Genomic DNA, 25,412 nt, shown 5'->3' with positions numbered 1-25,412 from the left:
TATCGCTAAGTACTAACAACCCACCACAATGCTTTTTTCCCGTTGGAACACGGGGCCTTGACCTTACTTTATTAAAAAACAGATAGAGACCTCAGTAACGTGTTTCATGGATGGGCGTTTTGGTCCCTTGCATTTAAATATGCAGTCAAATCCACTCAGAAAGGGGAAATGCAATCAGGACCGACAGCGAGCACTGTGTGCAGTGAAAATCAGCCGAATAGGATGGATGAAGTATCACTTAGAAGCCATTTATTACCGTCGGCGTGTAGGGTGGTGACGGCCAAAGTGCGGATGTGATTAACAGAAGTCGCAGAACCCTGAGCCGCGGGAGCCGCACTCCACTCCACAGGTGGCTGTCAGACCACGAGTGACCGGACGCCGGCAAAATGGCGGCCGCGTCTCTATCCGCGCGAGAGCACGACCCCGCAGAGGAACGTACGTCACCAGGGCAACGACGCTCTTGCGTCAGCAAGACGCTCTTGGTCCGGGTGAAAGTTCAGGGCTGGCTTAGCGTTCCCCTCGCCGCTTTACCGCGTCAGGGTCCAAGGCAAGGCCAGATCGCGGGCGACTACCCCGACCCTGGGCCAAGCGAGCTTTGGCTCAAGTCGGGAGCGGACAAAGCGCGCTTACTGCCCCGCTCCACCTCGCCTAGCCGGCCGGAAGGGAGCCCTCCGAGTGAGCGCCGGCCTGGGGGCGTGGCGAGCCGAGCGCCCGCCCCGCCCCGCGCGCGCGCGCGCGCTCTCACTTCCGCGCCGGGTGGCGCCAGCGGGAGTTGACGTTAACCATGGAAACGCAGAGCGGGCTGCGGCGCGACCGGGAGGAGCTGGCTGTCAAGTCCCCGCAGTTTATCTGTCTTCCCGTCGGGGTCGCAGACATTCTCCCTGCGGGAGCGCCCAGTCTGTTTATCTGCAGAAATGCAGCCCTCTGGATGCCTTTGCATCGCCTCTTCCCTCGGGTGACTCGAGGTACGTTCGATCCCAACCCCCTGGAGACTTCTTTGTCGCCTCAGTTTCCAAGCCAGCGCACAGCCACGTTGTTCTTGCAGTTTTAAATTGCGACAGGTTTCTCGTTCTTCGTTATAAAGCCTACAGGTGCCACTATTGGACTTTCTTGAGACGTAAGATGAACTTAGTCGCTAGAGAGAGCAATCTGGTGTGATTTTAATTTTGTTTTGAAAGACTATATTTTAGCCTGGTGACTTAACAGCATTTTGTTTCTAAGAGACACTTGTGAAATGGAAAATGGCCTTTTAAGTCTTGATTTGCCGATGGCCTTGTTACCCCGCTAACGCTTACAAATTACTCTCCTTAGATGGTAATGGACTTTTTCTCTTCTTATCTCCAACTAAACCACTTTTGCCCCCAATTGGTCAACTTCTGGCCCCCTGACCATGAATATCTCTTTACCCACTGATCTACTGCCTCTCTCCACAACTCTCTGTCAAGGACCAGCGGTTACTTCTATGAAGTCTACTTCATCAGAAGATATTTATCAGGCTTTTGAATTCATTATCTGCCTTATTTCTTTCCTACTCGGCTGTATATTAGGTGTTTTGTCTTTGGTTAGCTCATTCCTGCAGTTAGGGCAAAGACCATCCTTAATATTATAGGATATCCTCCCAACTTCCCTTTTAAACAGCAATATTTAATGTTTTTCTACTTTAATCAGCGTATTTAAGCTATGCCATTAATGTATTACATGCCTTTCCATGCCAAGGTGTTTCACTAAATATTAGGGAGAATCAAAAGTATCTCAAGATTTAGCCCCTCACAAATAACTTAATAGAGAAGGGGAAAAAAAAAAAGATGAAAAGGTAACATGTGAAGAGTGAACAGTACAAGAAATGCCTTATGTTGATACATGTTACAAGATGAGTTGCATAAACAAGCAGTGCTTTTAATATAGAGAGAGAAGAGAGGCACAGTTTGGCCTATGTACTCTGCAAAATTTTCGGAAAAGGAATAGGCTGAATCTTGAAAGTTGACTAAGATTACTAATTAGGGAAGGGAGTACAGGTATCAGAGGCAAAGGAGAGGCTTTGAGCAGAGGCACCCACGATGAAAAGCACAGAATGTGTTTGCTGGGCATGGGGTTGAGAGTTCTAGAGAATGTTTATGTTTGGTAAACTTAAGAGGTGTGAAAATGTCATACATAAAATACACGCACAAACACAGCATAGTGTGTATGCCTTCTGAAACTTTTTACACCTGTACAAATTGCACAGCCATTAAACATGCAAGTGTATGTACTCTTGTTTTAAAATGCAAATGGGTCTTCGTGTGTTTGTTTTACTTTGCAATATCTCATGGGAATCTTAACATGTTTTCACATTAACAATAGATCTTCGGAATATTTCCCTGCTTGGAATATAATCACAGGGTATCCTATCAAAGTTAAACAAACGTGAGTAGTAACGTGCATGCAGCTAGGTAATCTGGTTGATAAGTATCCTCAGTTTTTGGCTTCCTTTCCCAGCAAGCCATCTCACCTTGTTCCCGGCTTGCCTCGGTGGAGCAAGAGAGGGCAACTTTTCCTAACTTCCTGGGGAATTTCAGGCACATCCAGATCTTAAAAAAGCCCAGGCCAGCCAGCCAAGTTTATTTTCCTATCTGATGTCATTTTTCATAGATAATTGAAATCAGAATGTTTACCCCTGCTTACAGGAGTGTGCCTTTACTTACCCGATGGCGTCTACAGAACAATCATATCAGAATACAGTACACTCAGTGTACAGAATCCTAAGCCTGACATCAGTACAGGAGATAAACTTATTCAGAGGGTAGGGAGGCAATCTTCTCATTCCCTGAGATTGAACCATCAACCATATAAGTTCTGCTGTTTTGTGAGTACTTGCAGGGCTGCCATGTGAGTAAAAGCTATGACTTGTTCTGTGCAGAATGAAGACTAATGGCTTGAAGATAGAAGACAACTAGGGGCCCAGTGCACGAATTCATGCACCTTGAAAGGAACTGTGGGCCGTAAGACTGCTTTAGGCACAGAGGCAGGTCTCAGCCCATCCTCCATTCCCCTGCCTGGCCCCTCCTGCCATGGCCCCCGGTCCCCTGTCTGCCAGCAGCCCCGCTCCTGCCGCCACCCCTGCTCCTGACGGCACCAGCCCCGCTTACATCCGTTGACAGCATGGAGCAATTGGGGCTGGTGCCAGCAGTGGGTGCGAGCAGGGCCGGTGCAGTCAGCAGGTGTGAGCAACAGCTGCTGTCCAGATCACCCCTCTGGAACAGGGGAAGGTGGAGAAGCCTTCAGGGGCAATCAGGGCCAGCAGCTGCCACTCGCACCTGATGATGGCGCCAAGCAATTGGGAAGGGTGCCGGGTACCAGCAGTGGGTGCAAGCAGTGGCTCCAGCGCTGCCTGCAAGTGCGACGGGGCCGACACTGGTAGTGGGTGTGAGTGGTGGCTCTGGCGCTGGCAGTGGGTGCAGCGGGGCTGGCATTGGCAGTGGGTGCAAGCAGTAGCTACTGGCCCCAATCTCCCCTCAGGAGCAGAGGGAGGTAGAGAAGCCCTGAGGGGCGATCAGAGCTGGCAGCCACCGCTTACACCCTCTGATGGCACTGAGCAATCGGTGCCAGCACCAGGCACCAGCAGTGGGTGTGAGTGGGGCCGGTGCTGGCAGCAGGTACAAGCTCCACAGCAGCCCCGCCCGCAATCAGCCATCATCAGGGTGGGCCAGCCAAACTTCACCCATGCACGAATTCGTGCATTGGGCCTCTAGTATAGGATAAGTGTTTATAGTTTAAAGAATTTCCTAACAGTCTAACAAGAGAGGTTGTAAAGCAGTAATTCTTAATAGTGACCCAAAAACCTTTTGTAATGCCCAAAAGCTCTCTCCAGGGCTGATTTTGATTGGGTAGAAGTGGCTTGCACAAAAACTTTTAAACTGACGGGAAGAAAGGCTATTTTAAGATGGCTTTAAATATTTTTATGTGTTGTAAAAATATATAACAAATTTTATCATCTTAACCATTTTTCAGTGTATAGTTCAGTAATATCAAGATTATTACATTGTCGTGCACCATACTTTCCCATGATTCCTTTCATCTTGTAAAACTCTATACCCATTAAAAAACACTCCCCATTCTCCTGTCCCCCCAGCTCATGACAGTCATCATTCTACTTTCAATCTATGACTTTGATTATTCTAAGTACCTCATATAAGTAGAGTCATACAGTATTTGAAATGTGACTTATTTCACTTAGCATAATGTCTTTAAGGTTCATCTATGTTGTAGCATATTACAAGATTTCCTTCCTTTTTAAGACTAAATAATATTCCCCTATAAGTATATACCACATTTTGTTTATCCATTACTCCTTTGATGGACATTGAGTTGATTCCACATTTTAGTTATTGTAAATAATGCTGCTATGGACATGAGTATATAATATCTCTTTGAGAACCTGCTTTTAATTCTTTGGGGCATATATCCAGAAGTGGAATTCCTAGGTTTTATGGTAATTCGATTTTTAATTTTTTGAGGAATTACCATACTGTTTTTCATAGAAGTTGTACTATTTTACATTCCCAGCAGCAGTGCACAAGGGTTCTAGTTTTTCCAGATTCTCTTCAATATTTGTCATTTTTTGTTGTTTTTATAGTAGCCATCCTAATGGGTGTGAGGTAATATCTCATTGTAGTTTTGATTTGCATTTCCCTAATGACTAGTGATGTTGAGCATCTTTTCATTATTTTCATTTTGGTTATTGGAATTGGTATGTCTTCTTTGGAGAAATGCCTATTCAAGTCCTTTGCCATTTTTTGAATTGAGTTGTTTGTTCTTTTATTGTTGGGTTTTTGGAGTTCTCTATATATTCTGCATATTAATCCCTTAACAGGTATATGCTTTGCAAATATTTTTTCTCATTCTGTGGGTTGCCTTTTGACTCAGTTGATAGTATTTTTGATGCATATACTTTTAAAATTTTTATTCAGTCCAGTTTGTCTATTTTTTGTTGTTACTTATTGCTTTCCAAGAAATCATTTCCAAATCCAATGTTGGAAGCTTTTCTCCTGTATATTCTTCTAAGAGTTTTATTATTTTAGCTCTTACATTTAGGTCCTTGATCCATGTGAGGTAGTTTTTTTACAGAGAGGAAGGGAGAGGGATAGAGAGTTAGATACATCGATGAGAGAGAAACATCGATCAGCTGCCTCCTGAACACCCCCCACTGGGGATGTGCCCGCAACCAAGGTACATGCCCTTGACTGGAATCGAACCCGGGACCCTTGAGTCTGCAGGCTGACGCTCTATCCACTGAGCCAAACCAGTTAGTGAGGTAGTTTTTGTATATGGTGTTTGGTAAGGGTCTGACTTCATTCTTTTGCATCTGGATATCCTGTTTCCCAGCACCATTTGTTGCAAAAGACTGTCCATTCCTCATTGGATGGTCTTGTATCTTTGTCAAATCTTTGATCATATGTAAGAGTTTATTTCTGGGCTTTCTATTCTGTTCTATTGGCATATATGTTTATCATTGTGAAGATGGCTTTAAACATAATTCTTCTTTTCTAGTACAACATTTGAGGTAATCCTTTGTTAGCTAGCCCTGTGTTAGGCAACTGTTTTTCTGGATAAGCTACTGAGTATATCCCAGGAAAAGGAAAACTTGAAAATAAGAGAGACCACATTGTTTGATACATAGTTTTTGTGACCCTTAAATTAAAATAATCTAGAGCAGCGATTTTCAACCTTTTTCATCTCATGACACACATAAAATAATTACTAAAATTCTGCGGCACATTCAAAAATATTTTTGCCAATCTGACCAAAAAAAATAAGTTTAATGTTGATTGATTTATAAAAAATTATAGTAATTGCTTATCCTTTTTGCTCCAAAGTGACTTTTTAAAACATCAGGTATCTATACTTGTAAATAAGGATTTCTGGTACCAAGACTTAACCAATCAGATGCAACCTCATTATGCGATGTGACCAATAAGATGCAGCTCTAATATATGACCTCTATAATTGTGGTTCAAGAGAGGGAATTCACACCAGACAGCTATTGTTTTAGCTGTTGTCATTTTTTTATTTGATAGTCTAAGGGAGAAGGGAGTTAGTGCCCCTGACTTCATAGTTTTAAAAATTCTTGCAGGACACCAGTGGGAAATCACTGATCTAGACTAAAGCATGTATTATTATTTCAAATGCTTTCCTAGAGCAAGTAGATTTTTTAAAACTGACAACAGAAAGAGAGACTAAAATTTTAATCCTGTGATAATATAGCTAATAATACGCATTATTCTGATACCTGAAGTCTTTTGAGTTGAATGATGAAATCATTGTTCTTCCTACTACATGTTGAACAGCCAGTGGCTTTTTATCAGAATGCTACTATTTTAGCAGGATTTAACTTTTTAAATTATCGGAAAATCCTAAACTTACTATAATTGTTAAGTGATATGACTAACAGTATTTCTGTTTTCCATTTCTATTTCTATTTTAACTCAAGGTAATTACAGAGAATATCCTTATTTTAGGGCAGAAGTTGGTAAACTGTTACCCACAGGCCACATCTGGTCCACAACCAGTTTGGGTAAATAATATAAAGTTTTATTGGAACACAATCAATCATATCCATTTCCGTATGTAAAGTCTGTGGCTGCTTTTCTGCAACAACAGCAGGGTTGAGTCATTATAACAAAGACCATATGGTCCACAAAACCTAAAATGTTCATTCTTTGACCCTTTACAGAAAAAATCCGCTGGCCCTTGTAATAAAGGGAAAAGTTAATAATCAAACAACAAAAGCTCTCAGGGAAATGATCAGTTAAACCAGATTTGAGTTGAAAGTACTTCTTTAACTTTACTTTGGTCCCAAAAATCTCAAATTGTGAGTTAATGTAAGATTTAATTCCAGATATTATGTTCTAGATAAAATAATAATGTGGTGGTCGTTTTTTTTTGTTTTTTTTTTCAAATGAAAAACAACTTAGCCATTATTTATTTAGCACCAAGTACGTCAGGCAATGGGGAGGAGGTAGAGAAATGAGGTTGTAAATCCTGCCCTTGAAGGAATTGAGGAGAGAAAATAGAAATGTGGGCTTTCCCCTACATGTTTTAAGTATGACATTTCCAAAAAGTGACTTTTTTCTTTCTTTTTTTTAGAGACTGCTGTGTTACAGAAAGTGATGTGACTTTCAGGGTACTTCTGAGTGAGAAGGATGAGTCCTGATGTGCCTCTACTGAATGATTACAAAAAGGACTTCCTTCTGAAGCGCTTTCCACAGACTGTTCTTGGAGGCCCTCGGCTCAGATTAGGCTATTGTGCACCTCCTTACATATATATTAATCAAATTGTCCTTTTTCTGATGCCATGGGTTTTGGGTGGGATAGGAACCCTTTTGTACCAATTAGGCATCCTGGAAGACTATTACACAGCAGCGCTCTCAGGTGGACTAATGCTTTTCACCGCATTTGTCATCCAGTTCACAAGTTTATACGCCAGAAACAAATCATCAACGGTAGAAAGAATGCTAAGCACAGATATCTTAGCAGAGGAAGATGAGCATGAATTTACAAGTTGTACTGGTGCTGAGACTATCAAATTTCTAATTCCTGGGAAGAAATATACAGCCAATATGGTTTTTCATTCTGTTCTTGCTGGGTTATTGTGTGGTCTTGGAACGTGGTATCTGCTCCCAAATAGGATAACCTTGCTGTATGGCAGTGCAGGAGGCACTGTTCTGCTGTTTTTCTTTGGATGGATAACATTATGTACAGGAGAATATTCATTAATTGTAAACACAGCCGTAGAGACTGCAGCTTTTCAAACCCAGGATACTTATGAAATCATTCCTCTTATGAGACCTCTTTATATTTTTTTCTTCGTTTCTATAGATCTTGCATACAGGTAATAAGCTATCAAATATTTTATAACTCGCTTTATTTTAAAGCAGACATAATAAGAGCACTCTCCATAGTATTAAAAAATGTATCTTTGAAGTGGAAGTCATCAAGATAAACCATTGGGTGAGAGCTTTGATGATTAATCTCTAGGAAAAATTTCTGTTAAACATACATACTAAAACAGTAAGTAAATCTTATTGAAGAGTAAAAAGAAAATCCTTTATAAGATAAATCAACAAAATTTCAGTCCTATGTTTCACTTTAAAGAAGGAGCTATGAATCTCTATGATAGCTGGCTAAAACCTGGGGAAAGAGATAGAACTTTACTGTGAGGAGAAAATGAATACTTTAAAATTTATATACATAAATATTATGTACAGATTGATTGAATTTCTGATGAATAGATAACATCAAATTTTGTTATAGTAACTATATTGAAGAAAGAAATATTTTTAAAAATCAGTTGGCTACAGAAGAAAAATCTAAAGAATGTTTAACAAAGTTGTTTACAAAATTGTTTGATAACCACTTTTTGCTTGCCTTTTCTAACCCCATTTTGCTTGCCTTTTTCTAAATCTTACATTTCTTTCTTTGTTGCTATAGATTATAGCTTTCTCTTTTATAGGTTAGTGTCCAGGTAGAAATGGATAGTCATGTTATGGACTGAATGTTTGTGTTCCCTCCAAATTCATGTTTAAAGCCCTAACACCCCATGTGATAGTATTTGGAGATGAGGGTTTTTGGGAGGTAATTATCAGAAACATTAGAATTTAAACATTTTTATATAAAAGAATTAACACAATTCTTTTATATGAAAGAATTAACCACAAAAAATTTAAATATTTTTATATAAAAGAATTAACCTATTTGGGCTGAGTCATATACACAAGAATATAATCACAATGTTTAGTTACCTCAATTACATATGCTTCTATTTATTTATGATCTTGCATATAAATACTTTTCTGTGCCATTGCTTATATTTATTTTCAAAACAAAAATATTTAGGGAGTAAATGTAATTTGGATAAACTATTTCTTGAGTATACATTAGTTTACATGTTATCTTATCCTTGACTATGTTAGCAAGAGAAGTGTTATCTTTTTTTAAAGATGTAATTTAAAAATACATATATTTTTCCATCACCTTTATCCCCCATCCCCTCTTCCACCTACATCCCTTTCCCCTCTCCCCCACAATCACCATACTGTTGTCTGTGAGTACATGAGTTCTTTCTCTCTTGTTTTTCTTTTTTGCTCAATCTCTCCATGCCCCCTGCCTCCCCCACATCCCTCACCCCAGAGAGCTGTCAGCTTGCTGTCTATGAATCTAAGGAGCAGTGTTATCTTAACAACAACAACAAAAAACCCACAGCAACAAAAAACCCTCTATATATCTGCATGTTTTCCTTGACCTTCCTGTGGCTTATTGTGTATGGTTCGATTTTCTTTTTTGTTACTTCAGTGTTTTCTTCTCAGGATGAGATTAATTTTATTTTAAACTATACTACACAAAGCATTGTCCTCTAATTTAGCATCACATTGTTAACCTTGTGTTCATTAATTCTCTGCTTATAAAAATGTGAAGGACATACATTATGATGCAGAGTGCATTAGCTAGCATAGTCCTGCTATGTGTGTGACCAAACACATTATGCTGTTATTATATCTGTAGTTTTTATATATTTGCTTCTGGACTGTTAACGTACATTTAAGTGTTGACTATTACAGAAGTTGCCTTTTTCCTTGATTTCTAGTAGCTCAGGTATAAAGTACAATTATAAGTTTTGAGATTCATCTCTTTTGAGTTATCTCTGGAACTCCATAAGTACTATGACATTGTTGCTTTCCAGACAAGGTGATTGTTTAGCCTCATTTCAAAAAATTAGTAACATAGATAATTTTATTCTCGTGTGCTTTAAAGTTTTTATTACATTATTTGAATTCATTTAATGATGTTGTATTTAACTGGTCAGTGCTGTATCAAGAACCAGTTTCTCCACTTAGGAGAAAAGCCATCTCTGATTTATGAGATTGTATAGTACCAGTTTGTGTTCTCAAATTCATACCACTGTATATACAAAATAGAAACAAGTGTGAGTTAAGTTTCCAGACTAACCCACAGAGACACATTCATAACCTAATGTTGCTGGCTTCTGCTATTAACTATACTAACTTCAAATTCTGGGGCTTGGGAGCAAGATAGTATGAGAGAGTTGAAGAAAGAGAACAGCTTCTTCTCTGCCAGCTACTGATGTGTGAACAGCAGGAAGGCTTTGGATTTCCCAGAGTTACTTGCAATTTTAAACAAAAATTTTATACTCTAAAAAATCATTGGTAGAATGTAGCCAATGTAGTTTAGACATTTAAGGGAGAAATGTTTTTGCCCTGGGCTCAGTGCAGTTTTACAGATTCCTAAATTCAATGTTATTCAGTAAACTAGAGGCCCAGTGCATGAATTCAGGGGTCAGGGCCGATCGGGGTGATTGGGGCCGGCTGGCTGAGGGGAGGAACCGGGGGAGGTTGGCTGGCTATGGGAGGTTAGCTGGCTACTGGAAGTTGGCTGTGGGAGTGCACTGACTACCACAGGGCAGCTCCTGCTTTGAGGATTTGCCCCCCGGTGATCAGTGTGCATCATAGTGACTGACCAGTCATTTGGTTGTTCGGTCACTTAGGCTTTTATATATATAGATTACTTATATATAGATTACTTTTAATTACATTTTCTTTCCACATTTGAATCCACATATTTTCTAAGTGCTAATTTGTACACTGCTGAGGAGAGAGGGTAGTTCCTGATATAAGGGAAGGACAATGATCACAACTTATATGTGTTGATCTTTTGTAAATTGGGACTAGGACCTTTCTGTAAGTGTTCTTTGGTTTGGGGGTGGTGGTATTTATGGTGTGGGAGGGGAGGGGTGTATGTATGTTTTGTTTTTCCTGAAAAGATTCTCTGCTATATATAATTTTTGTATGATTTAAATATTTTCTTTTCCCTATAGGTTTATGGTAAATATACCAGCTCTAGAACAAATGAATCAGATTTTACACATCTTGTTTATATTTTTACCCTTTCTGTGGGCACTAGGGATTCTGCCCCCACCCGATGCGCTTTTCTTATGGTCAATGGAACAGGTTTTAGCGTTTGGCCTGGGAGGCTCATCTATGTCAACCCATCTACGGTAATTATTTTAAATATTAAAGTTATATGTAACTTACTCTTAAAGGACATTATTGCTTTTCAAACAAATCCTTTTTTTATTCTCTGCAGATTATTAATAATGTTCATCATTTCTGCGGGAACAGCTGTAACATCGTATTTCATTCCCAGCACTGTTGGAGTGGTTCTTTTCATGACTGGACTTGGGTTCTTACTGAGTCTTAACCTAAGTGAGATGCGTTTTGTCTTCAAACACAGTGTAATTGGACACAGAGTTGGAATCAAATCTAAGACTTTACCCCTTGGTTCAGAAAAACAGTTTTCTTGGAAGGAATGCCTCTTCTACGTCATTATATTAGTCTTGGCTCTCTTAGAAAGTATTTTGCTGCATCACTTTGCTTGTTGTTCACAGATTTCCAAAACCAGCTCCCAGGCTATTGTTGGCTATGTTTTGATGATATTACTTATAGTACTATGGATACTTAGAGAAATTCAAAGTGTCTATATCTTTGGAATTTTCCGAAACCCTTTCTATCCAAAGGATGTGCAGACTATGACATTATTCTTAAAAAAGCAAGCAAGGCTCATGAAGATTGGTGTTGTCAGACGGATTTTGCTAAATCTAGGTAGGAAGGTAAAAATTTACTAACTTTGTGTTATATCTACAAAGTGTACAGAAATATGAAAGTCCTATATCTGTGTAATATATACTTCATATAAGTGTTTATGTTTTGGTTCATTTGTTTGGTTCGTGTGTTTTTTTTAGTTAATAGCTTAAATGGGATTTATAAAGCCTCATATTGGCCAAAATAAAATATGGTAGAAGGGGTTACATTGCCTTAATTAAATTTGTCTTTTGTTTGTCTTAGTGTCACCTTTTGCTATGATAGCATTTCTTTCATTGGACAGTTCCTTACAAGGGCTACACTCTCTGCCTGTCTCCATTGGATTCACAAGAGCTTTTAGAATGGTAATCCTAGTATGCACTTAATAATACTTTCCTATTTCTAAATTTAATTGTGATTTTGTTTACTCTAATAGTTTACATAGGTTATCAAATTCTCCCTAATCAAGTGGATTTTTTGTGTACTGCAGGTATGGCAGAATACAGAAAATGCTTTACTGGAGATAGTCATTGTATCCACAGTGCACTTGTTGACCAGTATAGACACATGGTGGAACAGAAGCCTGAATACAGGAATCAGACTCTTACTGGTGAGTGTATTTTTTAACAGCTTTATTGAGGTGTATTTCACATACCATTAAGTTGTCCACTTAAAATACGCAGTTCAGCCCAGCCGGCATGGCTCAATGGTTGAGCATCAACCTATGAACCAGGAGGTGATGGTTCGATTCTCGGTCAGGGCACATGCCTAGGTTGTGAACTCAATCCCCAGTGTGAGGTGTGCTGGAGGCAGCCAGTCATTGATTCTCTCTCATCATTGATGTTTCTATATCTTTCTCCCTCTCCTTTCCTCTTTGAAATCAATAAAAATATATTTTTAAAAATATGCAGTTTAGTGGTATTCCATATAATAAAAGGCTACCAGTAATATGCAAATTGTCCCCTCGACCAGGAGTTCAACTGGGAGTTCAACAGGGAGTTTGACCAGGGGGCGGGGCTGGCCAGCCAACTGCCTGCAGCCCCTCCCCCCAGCTGGCCTGGCCCGATTGGCCCTGATCAGGGCGGGCCGGCAGGACCCCATTCGTGCACGAATTCGTGCACCGGGCCTCTAATATATTCAGAATTTTCCATCCATCACCATAATCTAATTTTAGAACATTTTCAACATCCAGAAAGAAACCTCGTACATACTGTATTTATCATTCCTAGTCTCCATCACACCCACCTCCTGATCCAGCCCCAGCAACCATTAATCTACTTTCTGTTTCTATGTATTTGCCTATTCTGGACATTTTATATTAATGGAAATATACAATATTTCCATTAAAGTCTTGTGCATCTTGCTTCTTTCACTTATGTTTTCAAGGTTCATCCTTATTGTAGCATGTATCAGTATTCTTTTTTGTTGCTTAGTAGTATTCTGTTTTACTTTTGACTATGAATAATGCTACTATGCACATTTGTGTACACGTTTTTTATATGGACATATTTCCAAATATTTTTCCAAAGTGGCTGCACCATTTAACATTCCCACCAAACAGTGCATGAGGATTCTAATTTCTCTACATCTTCACAAACACTTGTTATTATCTGACTTTTTCATTATAGTCATTATAGTGTGGACTGCTATCTTGTGATTTTGATTTGTATCTCTCTGAATGCTAATGATGCATCTTTTCATATGTTTATTGGCCATTTATGCATGTTTTTTGGAGTAATGTCTATTCCAATACTTTGCCCACTTTTATTTGGATTATTTATCCTTTTATTGTTGAGTTGTAAGAGTTCTTTATATATTCTGGATACAAGTTCCTTGACAGATATATGATAAAAGTTTTCTCACATTATGTAGATTGTCTTTTACTTTCTTTATGTCCTTTGAAGCAAAAAAAGTTTTTAATTTTGGTGAAGTTCAGTTTATCAGTTTTTTCTTTTATCACTTGTATTTTTTGTTTTATATGTAATAAACACTGCCCATTCCAAGATCAGAAAGATTTACTATATTTTCTTCTAAGAGTTTTACAGTTTTAGCTCTTACATTTGGGTCTGTGATCTCTTTGAGTTAATTTTTATATATGATGTGAGGTAGGGTTTCAAATCTATTCTTTTGTATATGGACGTACAATTGTCTAGCACTGTTTATTGGAAAAACTGTTCTTTCTTCAATGATGTTCCTTCTTCCCATTCATGAACATGAGCTATATTTACATTTATTTAGGTCTTCTTTAGTTTATTTCAACAGTATTTTATAATTTTCAATATAGTACAAGTATGCTTTTGTTAAATTTATTTCTAAGTATTATATTCTTTATAATGATATTATAGATGGAATTGTTTCCTTTATTCATTTTTGGCTTATTTACTACTACAGTGTAGAATGCAATTGATTTTTTAATACTAATCTTATATCCAAAAACCTCCCTAAATTCTTTTTCTAATAGATTTTAGATTTCATGAAATGAGAAAGAATAAGGAGTAAAAATCATTTTGAATAAGAAATATAAAAGATTCTTTAAGAATAAAAAATTATTTTTATGCTTCTACAGGTTGGTATCATGCGTGACCGTCTGATTCAGTTCATCTCTAAATTGCAGTTTGCTGTGGCTGTACTTTTTGCATCATGGACAGAGAAAAATCGTAGACAATCAACCACCACTTTATGTGTACTCAACATTGTTTTCTGTCCATTCTTGTTGGTTTTCATAGTTTTTTCCACACTACTCTCTTCTCCCCTACTCCCCCTCTTCACCCTTCCTTTGTTCCTGGTGGGGTTTCCCCGACCTGTTCGGACTTGGCCGGGAGTGGTGGGCACTGCAGCCTCTGTGTGTGCAGATTCAGTGTACTACCACCAGATGATCCCAAGTTTGACCGCTGCACTGCAGTCTGCAATGGTAGCTGGAAGTTTTGGTAAGTAAATGGCTTGTGCTTAAATACTCACTAATGTATTTAAAGTACAAAAACACGAACACACAGAAAAACAGTCTTTTGAGCCAACTACTTATACAAATTATAATACTTTGATGTACAGGCAGAAAGACTAAATATGAAGTAGATGTATATCTCCTGTTTGTTATTGTTATCTCCTGCTCCTTATTTTGAGGTAAAGTTATAAAATGAAAATACTAAGGGAAAATTTTAGTATGATCTGACAATTTTTTAAAAAACTCTTGCATTTTTTTTTTTTTTTTTTTTTAGAGAGGAAGGGAGAGGGGTAGAAACATCCATGAGAGAGGAACATCATCGATCAGCTGCCTCCTGCACACCCCAGGCATGTGTCCTGACTGGGAGTCAAACCACAATCTCTTGGTTCCTGGGTTAACGCTCAACCACTGAGACACACCAGCCAGGCTAAACAACTTTTTCTTGAATAAAGTCAGGTTGTAGCCTCATCATTGAAACATGAAAACACTTTATCTCCCAAAATTGGTATGTATTTATGAGTTCATAGCAAGAAGATGCAGTAGCTTTAGACCCATAAAGAGTGAAAACTACCTTTATTTTACATAGTGTCATATTGAAGGGCTTAAGGGAGTTTGCTCATATATTATTAGTTCTTAAATAGCAACTTAAGCAGTCTGACAAAGTTACAGGGTAAGATAACAAAGGTTTTGGGCAATGATTGGTTGCCTCCCAAAATGAAGTGCTATGTAAATTAGCAATATTTTTAATGAGAATGAATTAATTTTATGATAATTATAATTTTATGTTACTTATATAATTTTATTATAGAACTATGTAATGCCTCTAAAGGTTGGTTTTAGATAAGGTATAAGCTGATGACAACAGTATATAACCTCCTATCATAGGCCCCTGAAACTTGTTTTAGAAATGAGTGATGACTTCCTAGCAAACTGATGCCAGGCAGAATAGCAATTAAAATTACAATATGAATGTAATGTTTACTTGGGTTGAGCTTTTCTTTACGATGATGTTAGAGAATTTAGAAAAAACTTTACCTTTGTAGTACAAACTTTTTGTGAATAATCATTTTCCTTTTATAGGAAATATTCTATACTTTTAATACTTTTATCCAGTTCCAATTAATTTTTATTATGCAATGTTATGCCACTTTTAAGTGGCAGTGCTGTGCCACTTTTAAAAATACCTGTAAGATTAAACTCACATCTGAAATGATAAATACCTTAACAATAAAGTAGAAATTATACTTTATTATCAAATCAGTCACACTCAGCCAAGAAGTGTGTTGTAAAGTATTTCCTGGGGAAAAAGAGGTAACATTTCACACACATCTAATTGGCAAAAATATAAAAAGTCTGACATTACCAAGTATTGGCAATGGGTATGGGGAACAGGAACTCTCAAATCCTGCTGGAAGGAAATATGTAAATTTGTAAGCTACCTTGAAGAATAAACTTATAGTCTGTAGTAAAAATGTATATTCCCATCACCTAGTGATTCCAATTTGAGTCAGTGATTCCAATTCTAGAGAAACTTGCACATTTGTTTGGTTTAAGACCAAACATTTGATTATTTGCTAGGAGGACTCACGGGATTCAGCATATAGTCATAGTAAGAGGTCAGCCAAAGAACTTGTATGCATATAAGCATAACCAATGGACACAGACAATACGGTGGTGAAGGCCTGGGCTAGGAGCGAGGGTGGGCTGGGAGAGGACAATGGGGGAGAAAGACATATGTAATACTTGCAACAATAAAGAAATTTTTAAAAAAGAAAAAGATATTTTATGGCTAAAGCATATATAGCGTAATCAGCCAAGGGAAAAGTCACTTTGGGTAAGAGACTAGATGCAAACTTGCAGGTGTCCTCCCCAGTGTAGTCACACAGAATGTACTTAATTCCCCAGCAATGTGTTGTGACATGTGTGATATGTTGACTATCCGGGAAACTTACTTGAGATTCAATGTCTAGGGTTTTTGCTGGAGCTGGTCATGAGGCACCCTCCCTGCCTAATGCATACCAAAATTCCAGACTCCCAGAAGGAAAGCCAGTGTTTGGTATAAACTGTATTGTTTGCACTGAAATACAAGTTCCCAAATGCCAGTCAAGGCAACTTTGTAAGCAGGCCTTTCAAGCCTATCAGTTAGTTCTGTTTGTTAACTTTCCTGTGCAACACCTTGTATAAGCAGACTTGCACAAAGATAATTTCTGCAGCATTATTAAAATTGGAAGCATCCAAAATGTTTATTAAGTGGGAAGTGAATATTCAAATTCAGCGCTATTTATATAATGATTTCTCAGTGCAGTTACAATGAATGATTGAGCTGTTTGCAGTAAATATAGGCAAATCTCAGACATAATGTTGTGATAAATACTAAGTTTTAAAAGTATTTGTACAGTGTAGTAGGTAGTATTTTATGTAAATTTTAGTACCATAAAACTTTTTTAAATATATTGGTTTTATAGAGAGAAGGTAAGGGAGAGAGAGAAACATCGATTTGTTGTTTTACTAATCTTTGTATTCATGGGTTGATTCTTGTATGTGCCCTGACTGGGGATTGAACCATAAACTTTGGTGTATCTAACCAACTGAACTACCTGGCCATGGCCCCACAAAACATTTTTATGCATGTCTATAAAATGTCCACAGTGTTGTAAATCATTAATGTAAAGATGGCTTTTATATACAGCTTTTTTAATACTTTTCTTGATATATTTAACATGTAGTTAGGATTTTATATAGCAAGTGCTAATATATTGTTTTCTGGAAACTATATCCTTGACTTTTTATGTATTATCACCTGTTGAGAGCTCAATTTAATGCAATGAATAGTTATTTCTATTTTTGATGTAAAGAGAGGGTCAAAGGAGTTGTGAATTAGATGAAAGGGCGTTATCAATTTTAAAGATTCGTGTGGAAAAATAAAACAAGTTTGAGCAATGACTTTTCTTTTTTCAAATTTGTTTTAGGTCTCCTCTTACCTGGTTCTCACTACTTGGGCCGCTTTCAGGATCGTTTAATGTGGATAATGATTCTAGAATGTGGCTATACTTACTGCTGTATTAACATTAAGGTCAGTGTGCATTTGAAACCTCTGTAGTACTATATTTATTTTGCATGTGTAAAATTTTACCTGTTATGTACACATCAAACACTTAGTAGTTCAGTTTGAAAGAGTATCTTTTAGTTACCTGTGAAAACACTTAGGGATTTTTAAAGTATATTTCAATATGTACATATTGATAGGCAGATTAGTGCTAATTGTGTAATAGAGCATAGTAACAAAACATACCTTCCCTCTTTTCGTCCAGTCCTCCTGTTCTTTTTATTCCTGTCTAATTGAGCCTCTCAAAAGTATGACTTTGTAACATTTTTTTACACACCTACATCATATAAGCAGTCTCAATTTAATAAAAACTTTTTGACCCCAATGCTTCTACCTGCTACACCCTGTGTTGTTTTTTTCCTTCCTTTTAGAGCAAAATGCCTTTTTTGAGTTGCTTATAAAACCTAATAATGTGATTCCTTTTATTGATCTTTTGTGCTCCATGACACATGTGGTATAAGGACATACCTTTTGGTGGCAGTCTTTTTTTCTTCCTTTTTTAATTTTTTTGGATACAAGCTTGCTTAGTTTTGCCAAAAGAGAGCTGCTTTATGGAGACAGACAATAACCAAATCCATAAATCTGTATTATTATTATTATTATTATTATTGTTATTATAGTAAAAAAATGGAATATGAGAATGATTAAATAAATTATGGCATATCCACACAATAGAATAATGCTCTCATAAAGTAGGAGGGAAGGATACAAAACTATTGTGCATATTGTATAATTCCAATTTTATTTTTTTCCCTCCAAAAATTATTTTAAAGGTTTGAATAAGTGTTATTCAGCCTTGACTACAGATAGTCTTTTAAAATTACAGTCATATTGAATAAAATTATTTTGGTAATTTCTAGTGGAATTTCTAGAATTTCTTTTGAAATCATGCAATTACTTTTTATTTCTGTATCCACCATCAGATATGTTAAGGACCATTAAGTTGGAGTTAAGGTATATCTCTTGAGGTTAAGAAAATGTTTACATTTTTTAATATTTTTATTTTGAGAAACGAATTCCTTTTCCTTCTCTTTCAAAGAAAAATAATCCTACCTAATTGCTTTTCTCTATGTAATAAGTGATCATAAACTTGAGTACTTTTTAATTTCTTCTTTAGGGGTTAGAATTGCAAGAGACATCATGTCATACTGCTGAAGCTCGAAGAGTTGATGAAGTTTTTGAAGGTGCCTTTGTACAGGAAGAATGTGCAAAAATATGTTCAATTAATAGACACTTTGGAAATGTCTTAACACCCTGTACTGTGTTGCCTGTGAAAATCTATTCTGATGCCAGGAATGTCCTCTCTGGCATAATAGATTCTCGTGATAACTTAAGAGAATTTAAAGGTGACCTTGTTAAAGTACTTGTGTGGATACTTGTTCAGTACTGCTCCAGAAGGTCCAGCATGCAGGAAAATGTCCAAAAAACTGAAAATAAAGGGAAAGCATCCCTAATAATCCTTCCTGGTTTGAATACTTCACCACAAACCAAATCCCCAGAGGACACAGTTAGTTTAAATTCAGAAATTTTAGATGACTGGTCTGATGATGTTTTGGGTGATGAGCCAACTCCCAAAAAAGAAAATGAAGAAAAAGATCAATTAAAAGTTTTGCAAAGTATAAATTTGCCTCTTCCAGGATCAGTAGAATCACGAATGGTTGGTGATCATTCTATAGGCAAATTTACTGAAAATAGTCTTTACAAAGCAGTCATATTGGGATACCCTGCTATTGACAAAGGAGCACAAGAAGATACGGCATATATTCCTCTCATGGAGTTCAGTTGTTCTCATTCTCACCTGTTGAGCGTACCTGAGGAGTGGAGGTCTAACTGTGTACCGAGTTCCAAAATGAAGGAGATGAGCTTATTGTTTCCAGAAGACTGGTACCAATTTGTCTTAAGGCAGTTGGAATGTTTCCCTTCAGAAGGAAATGTACTGGAAGAAATTGCAAAGGACAGAGTTTTAAAAGACTTTTATGTTCATGCAGTAATGACTTGTTATTTTAGTTTATTTTGTGGAGACAATATGGATCCTAGTCCTGGTCATATATTGAGAGTTTTCAATGGTGTTTTGCCTTGGTCTCTTGCCCTTGATTGGATGACTGAAAAGCCAGAACTGTTCCAGCTAACACTGAAAGCTTTCAGGTAATTCATTTTGATGACATACAAATTGTAACATTGGCAAGAATATGTTGAGTTTTTTAACAACCTAGAAGAAGATGCATCTTCATTTCTAATTTTAAAAAATAATCACTTTCCTAAGAACGAAAAAATTGTTTACTATGTATTGTGATTTTATCAGGAATACACTTCAATGTATATTTCCTTATGTTTTCTTTGTGTGGGGAACTTATTTTTCATTTGGATTTCTTCACTTTAACTCCATCATTTCTCTCTTTTGATCTGAAATACCAACTGTGTCATTTCAGTTTAATATCTTAAAAATATTGATTGAACAAAATCTATTTCATTTATAAAGTTGGTAAAAATTTCTAAAATTCTTTGTTTCTCCATTTTTTAGGTATACTCTGAAACTAATGATTGATAAAGCAAGTTTGGGTCCAATAGAAGACTTTAAAGAGCTAACTAACTACCTTGAAGAATATGAAAGCAACTGGTACATTGGTTTGGTATCTGATGAAAAGTGGAAGGAAGCAGTTTTACAAGAAAAACCATACTTGTTTTCTCTGGGGTATGATCCTAATATGGTAAGGTTAAAACTTAGTTTTTAAATTTTTTTGTATATTAAAATTTTTTTTGTAGATTTTGTATATTACCTTAAAGAACTGAAATCAATTATAAAGGATTTGAACTAAGTGATAGAGAGATGACATTCTATGTATTAATAACAGCTTTAATGCATCTATAATCGTGACTTTATGGTCAACATAATCCAATTATAAAATGACTGATGATTTACTTTTAAAAACTTAATAGGAGCCAATTAAAAATGTTGTGTATTCATGGTGTAATAACTGACTCATAGAATAGTCAAGTAAATGTCATTGCTATAGCATACTTGACTAAAAGGGTTGTATTTCTATGCTAAATTCAAGTATAGAAATTATCACTTTGGGTTTGACTCCTAGAAGAAAAATTAATTTATGAGTGGCAAAGTATTTCCTTTGCTGACAGTTATACTTTATTTGAAGAATAACTGACTTGTGAAAATTACGAAAGACTTCAAATAGTGAATAATTTTTTAAAGATTTAGTACTTTTCTCATAGCATTTAAAATGTCATTGAGTGTGGACAAGTATGAAAGATTCAATGTTATGAGCTTATTATGGGTTCCATGTTGGCATTAGAACCTAAGAAGCTCTGCAGATGTGCTCCCCAGTGAAAATGATGAAAGTCATTTTTTAAAACGAGCACTTAAAGTCTTGGAAATGGTCCTAAAAGTATACAGCAAATGAAGAAACATTTATTCAAAAAAAAATCAACTAAAATGCAGTAGGTACAATGAGAGTCTGTGGTATTTGAGCCAAGGCTCATTTTCTCCCAGCTCAGTAAGACAGAAAAATTCATTCAGTGTTTGGCTAGGAACAGAGCTCCTCTCCCTCAGCTGCCAGTTGGAGAACTAACGTTTTCTGAAAGAGGCAGGACTTCCAACATTTCTCATCTTATTCTCAGCTACCTGTTTGAGGCTGGGTTCTAAGCATATGTAGTCAAGATGTGAGACTTCCTTTCTGGATAACCTACCTCATTGGATGGAGACTTTAGCCTGGACATGGTGCTACTGAGAATACTAGGGCCCTGATCACCCTTGTGTACCCATAGGGTGGAGGTTCCACACTGGGAGAGGCAAGAAAAGAAGACCTGAAATTACTGCTGCCCCTCTACCAAGTACTTATCTCCTGCAGCAGAGGTGTTACTCAGAGCACATCATTGTCTCACCTTCAGATTCAGAGCTCTGGCTCAGAGATTTTTTCCAGTGAGAGAAGCAAATGATTAACAAAACAGTAACAACAACAAAAGGAACCAGCATTATTTGCAAAACAGTGTGGTCACATTGAAGCCTAAGATTCTCTCAAAAACTATGGAGGCTGTAGTGAAAAATAATTAAGAGATAGTTGGTAAGTTTATTAAAAATACAAGTTAAACTGTAGGCTGGGTTGATTAACAGGGAGAACCTGGAAAGAAACAGCAGAGAAGAGACCTCCTGGGATCAGAACAAATTTCAAACATTCATCTCCAAAGTTATTTTTTCAAAGGAGCCCAAATTTAATTGGATCAGTCTCTGAAGCAACATATGCCCCAAGTTATTGTTGAAAATGTAGAGCAATCAGTGGTGTTTAACAGCTGGGTGTGACCACTTAACACAGAGAGCCCTGCCAAAACCACTGCTGTCCCATGGGAACTGGGCATTCACAAGGCTGCACTACCCAAGGAGCAACATCAAAGATTTCACAGTAGGTGTGGAGGTAGGGATTAACTTCACTAAAGTTATCCAAAACCTCACTAAACTAATGAGCAAATAATAATAGCAAGCCATGCAGTAGGGGGAGGAGAGGATTAGTACCCAGAATTGCTACAGTGTTATCTGAAATGTCCAGTTTTCAACAAAAATTATGAGGCATGAAAAGAAACAGGAAAGTCTGATCCATATACCAGGTTTAAAAAAAAAAAAAAAAAAGACAACAGAAATTGCCTATGAGAGCAACCAGATATCAGATTAACAAAGATTTCAAAGTAGACATAAATATGTTCAAAGGACTAAAGAAAACCATGTCTTAAAAAAATCAACAAAGTGGGCAACAAAATGGGTATAGAAGGAACATACCTCAGTGTAATTAAGGCTTTATATCACAAGCCCATAGCTAACACCATACTCAATAGTGAAAAGCTGATCTAAGATTAGTAACAAGACAAGGATCCCTATTCTTGCCACTTACTCAACGCAGTATTGGACATCTTAGGGCAATTAAGTAAGAAAAAGAAAAGTCATTAAAATCAGAAAAGAAGTAAAACTGGTACTAACTGTAGATGATATATTATAAGCAGAAAGCCCTAAGGACTCCACCAAAGTAATTCATTAAAGTTGCAGTATACAAAATCTACACTAATAAAAGACAAAGATGCTAATTGACCATACTTTGCTATGCCCGTCAGCCAATCAGAGTGACTATATGCAAATTAACCCAACCAAGATGGCGGTTAATTTGCATATACCGGCTGGGAGCGAAGACTGAAGACAACATAGAAGCAAGCCAAGCGCTGCAGAAGGGAGCAAAGTAGAGGCAGCAGAGACAGGAACAGAGCCAAGGCGGCGGAGGCGGGAGGCGGGAGCAGAGCCGGGGTGCGACGGGCGGCCGGGGCACGGCGGGCAGTGGGAGTGCGAGGGGTGGGAGACGGCGGGAGGCAGGAGGCGGCGGGAGGCGGGAGGATGCGGGAGGGAGCCGAGGCGGCAGAGGCGGGAACCAAGCCCTATTGCAGGAATCTTCCTACAACGGGCCTCTAGTTAATATATAAAAATTGCTGCATTTCTATACACTAGTGAACTGTCATAAAGAGAAATTAAGAAAACATCACATTTACAGTTGCATCACAAAGAATAAAATACCTAAGAATAAATTTAACCAAGGAGGTGAAAGACTTGTACACTGAAAAGTCTTAGGACAATGATGAAATAATTTGAAGAAGACACAAATAAATGGAAAGATAGTCCATGCTCATAGATTTGTCATCAGGGAAATGCAAATAACCACAGTGAACATCACTTCATACACACTAGGATGACTAAAATGAAAAAAATCAGATAAGTGTTGTCAAGGATTTTGAAAATTGGAACTCTAATAACAGTGCTGGTGGAAATGTAAAATGGAGCAACCACTTTGAGAAACCTGACAGCTTTCAAATGATTAAACATAGAATTACCATCTGACCTAGTTTTTCACTGTTAGGTGTATCCCCAAGAGAAATGAAAACATAGATACAAATAAAAACTTGTACAAGAATGTTGACAGCAGTGTTATTCATAATTGCCAAAAGGTGGAAATAACCCAGCTGTTCATCACTTATAAATACACAAATTGTGGTATATCCATGCAATGGAATATTATTTGATCATAAAAAGGAATGAAATACTGTTATATGCTCAACATGAATGAATCTTGAAAACATGTTAAGTTAAAGACTTCAGTCACAAAGACCACATATTATATGACACCATTCATTTGAAATTTCCAGAATAGGCAAATATATGGAGTTAGAAAGTACTGTAATGGTTCCTAGGACTAGGGGAATGAAGGGATGCGAGGATAATAGCTAGAGCAGGGGTGGGCAAACTTTTTGACTCGAGGGCCACAATGGGTTCTTAAACTGGACCGGAGGGCCGGAACAAAAGCATGGATGGAGTGTTTGTGTGAACTAATATAAATTCAAAGTAAACATCATTACATAAAAGGGTACGGTCTTTTTTTTTTTTTTAGTTTTATTCATTTCAAACGGGCCGGATCCGGCCCGCGGGCCGTAGTTTGCCCACGGCTGAGCTAGAGTATATGGTTTCTTTTTGAGGTCGTGAAAATGGTCTAAAATTGACTGATGATAGTTTTATATATCTGAATATACTAAATAAACAGTTGAGTTGTACACTTTATATAAGTAAATTATATGGAGTGTGAATTATATCTTAGTGGAGCTTTTTTTTTTTAAAAAAAAAGCCTATTGTGTGATCTCCACTGATTAGTATTTATGACTTATGCATTGCTGAGGCCAGATCTGATGAAGGAATAGAGAAGGAAATAAAATAGTGAGATTTTGCTGTTCTGTTGATGGAGTGAAATGGCTGTCAGGGAATCTTTTCTCGCATACTTTTCCATAGAATTACCTAATAGAGGTGACTCAATTCTGAAGACAAGCAACTCATGTGTACATTTTAATACACCACTTTCTATGTTTGCCTCGAATGATAGAATTTTTTTCTAGGTTTATAAGTAAAATATAAAGGCCTGAATATAATCTCTTTTTTTTTTCTCCCCCCACCCCATTTGTACTTTAAAGGGAGTTTACACTGGGAGAGTACTTACCCTTCAAGAATTATTGATCCAAGTTGGGAAGTTAAATGCTGAAGCTGTTAGAGGTCAGTGGGCCAATCTTTCTTGGGAATTGCTTTATGCCACAAATGATGATGAGGAACGTTATAGTATACAAGCTCATCCACTATTTTTAAGAAACCTTACAGTACAAGCGGCTGACCCTCCCCTGGGATATCCAATTTATTCTTCAAAACCTCTCCATATACATTTGTATTAGAGCTTATTTTGACTTGGATAGTCATCAAATGGGATGTCTTTATTTTTTCATTCTAGAAGAGTAACTGGGTGATTTTGCAAACTTCACTGACCTTCCCTCTCTCTTCCCAAAAGTCAGATGCCTGGGGAAAGCTAAGCTCTATAAGTTGATTCTCTTAGCTATCTTAAGGGGGGTAGGGGGGGGAGGACTTTGTCTAACATAAAAGTTAGAACTATTGGCCAATATTTGTGCCCTATGGATTGTGGTAGGCTTTGTTAAATATGAAGCATTTGTATAAAATTAGAGAATGACTTTTTAATGCTTTCTTAAATGTGTGATAGGTGACTTGACTTACAAAAGTCAACAACTATGTAATTTTTACATACTTAAAAAGATATTCCTATCAGTGTTTTTAAGTAATGATAACGGTGCTATTAAAAGTTACGTAATGTATATATATTTATTTATTTGAAATGCAATTAAATTTTTTAGTATTTTCAAA

The 25,412-nt window shown here is 37.3% G+C and overlaps 1 protein-coding gene across 1 annotated transcript; it reads left to right on the top strand.

Moving 5' to 3' along the window:
• Nucleotides 1-693: 693 nt before the first annotated feature.
• PCNX4 (pecanex 4) lies at nucleotides 694-25,412 on the top strand. Its single transcript, XM_059694749.1, has 11 exons — nucleotides 694-965; nucleotides 7,123-7,867; nucleotides 10,868-11,047; nucleotides 11,137-11,651; nucleotides 11,895-11,995; nucleotides 12,121-12,240; nucleotides 14,197-14,557; nucleotides 17,541-17,644; nucleotides 18,795-19,822; nucleotides 20,199-20,385; nucleotides 24,680-25,412. The coding sequence occupies exons 2-11, from the start codon at nucleotides 7,179-7,181 to the stop codon at nucleotides 24,929-24,931; spliced, it is 3,537 nt and encodes a 1,178-aa protein (XP_059550732.1). The 5' UTR covers nucleotides 694-965; nucleotides 7,123-7,178; the 3' UTR covers nucleotides 24,932-25,412.

Source organism: Myotis daubentonii, chromosome 1 (genome assembly GCF_963259705.1).
Source record: "Myotis daubentonii chromosome 1, mMyoDau2.1, whole genome shotgun sequence".
Classification (NCBI taxonomy): domain Eukaryota; kingdom Metazoa; phylum Chordata; class Mammalia; order Chiroptera; family Vespertilionidae; genus Myotis; species Myotis daubentonii.
Note: the sequence above shows the minus strand (reverse complement) of the source record. Positions and strands in the feature narration are given on the sequence as shown.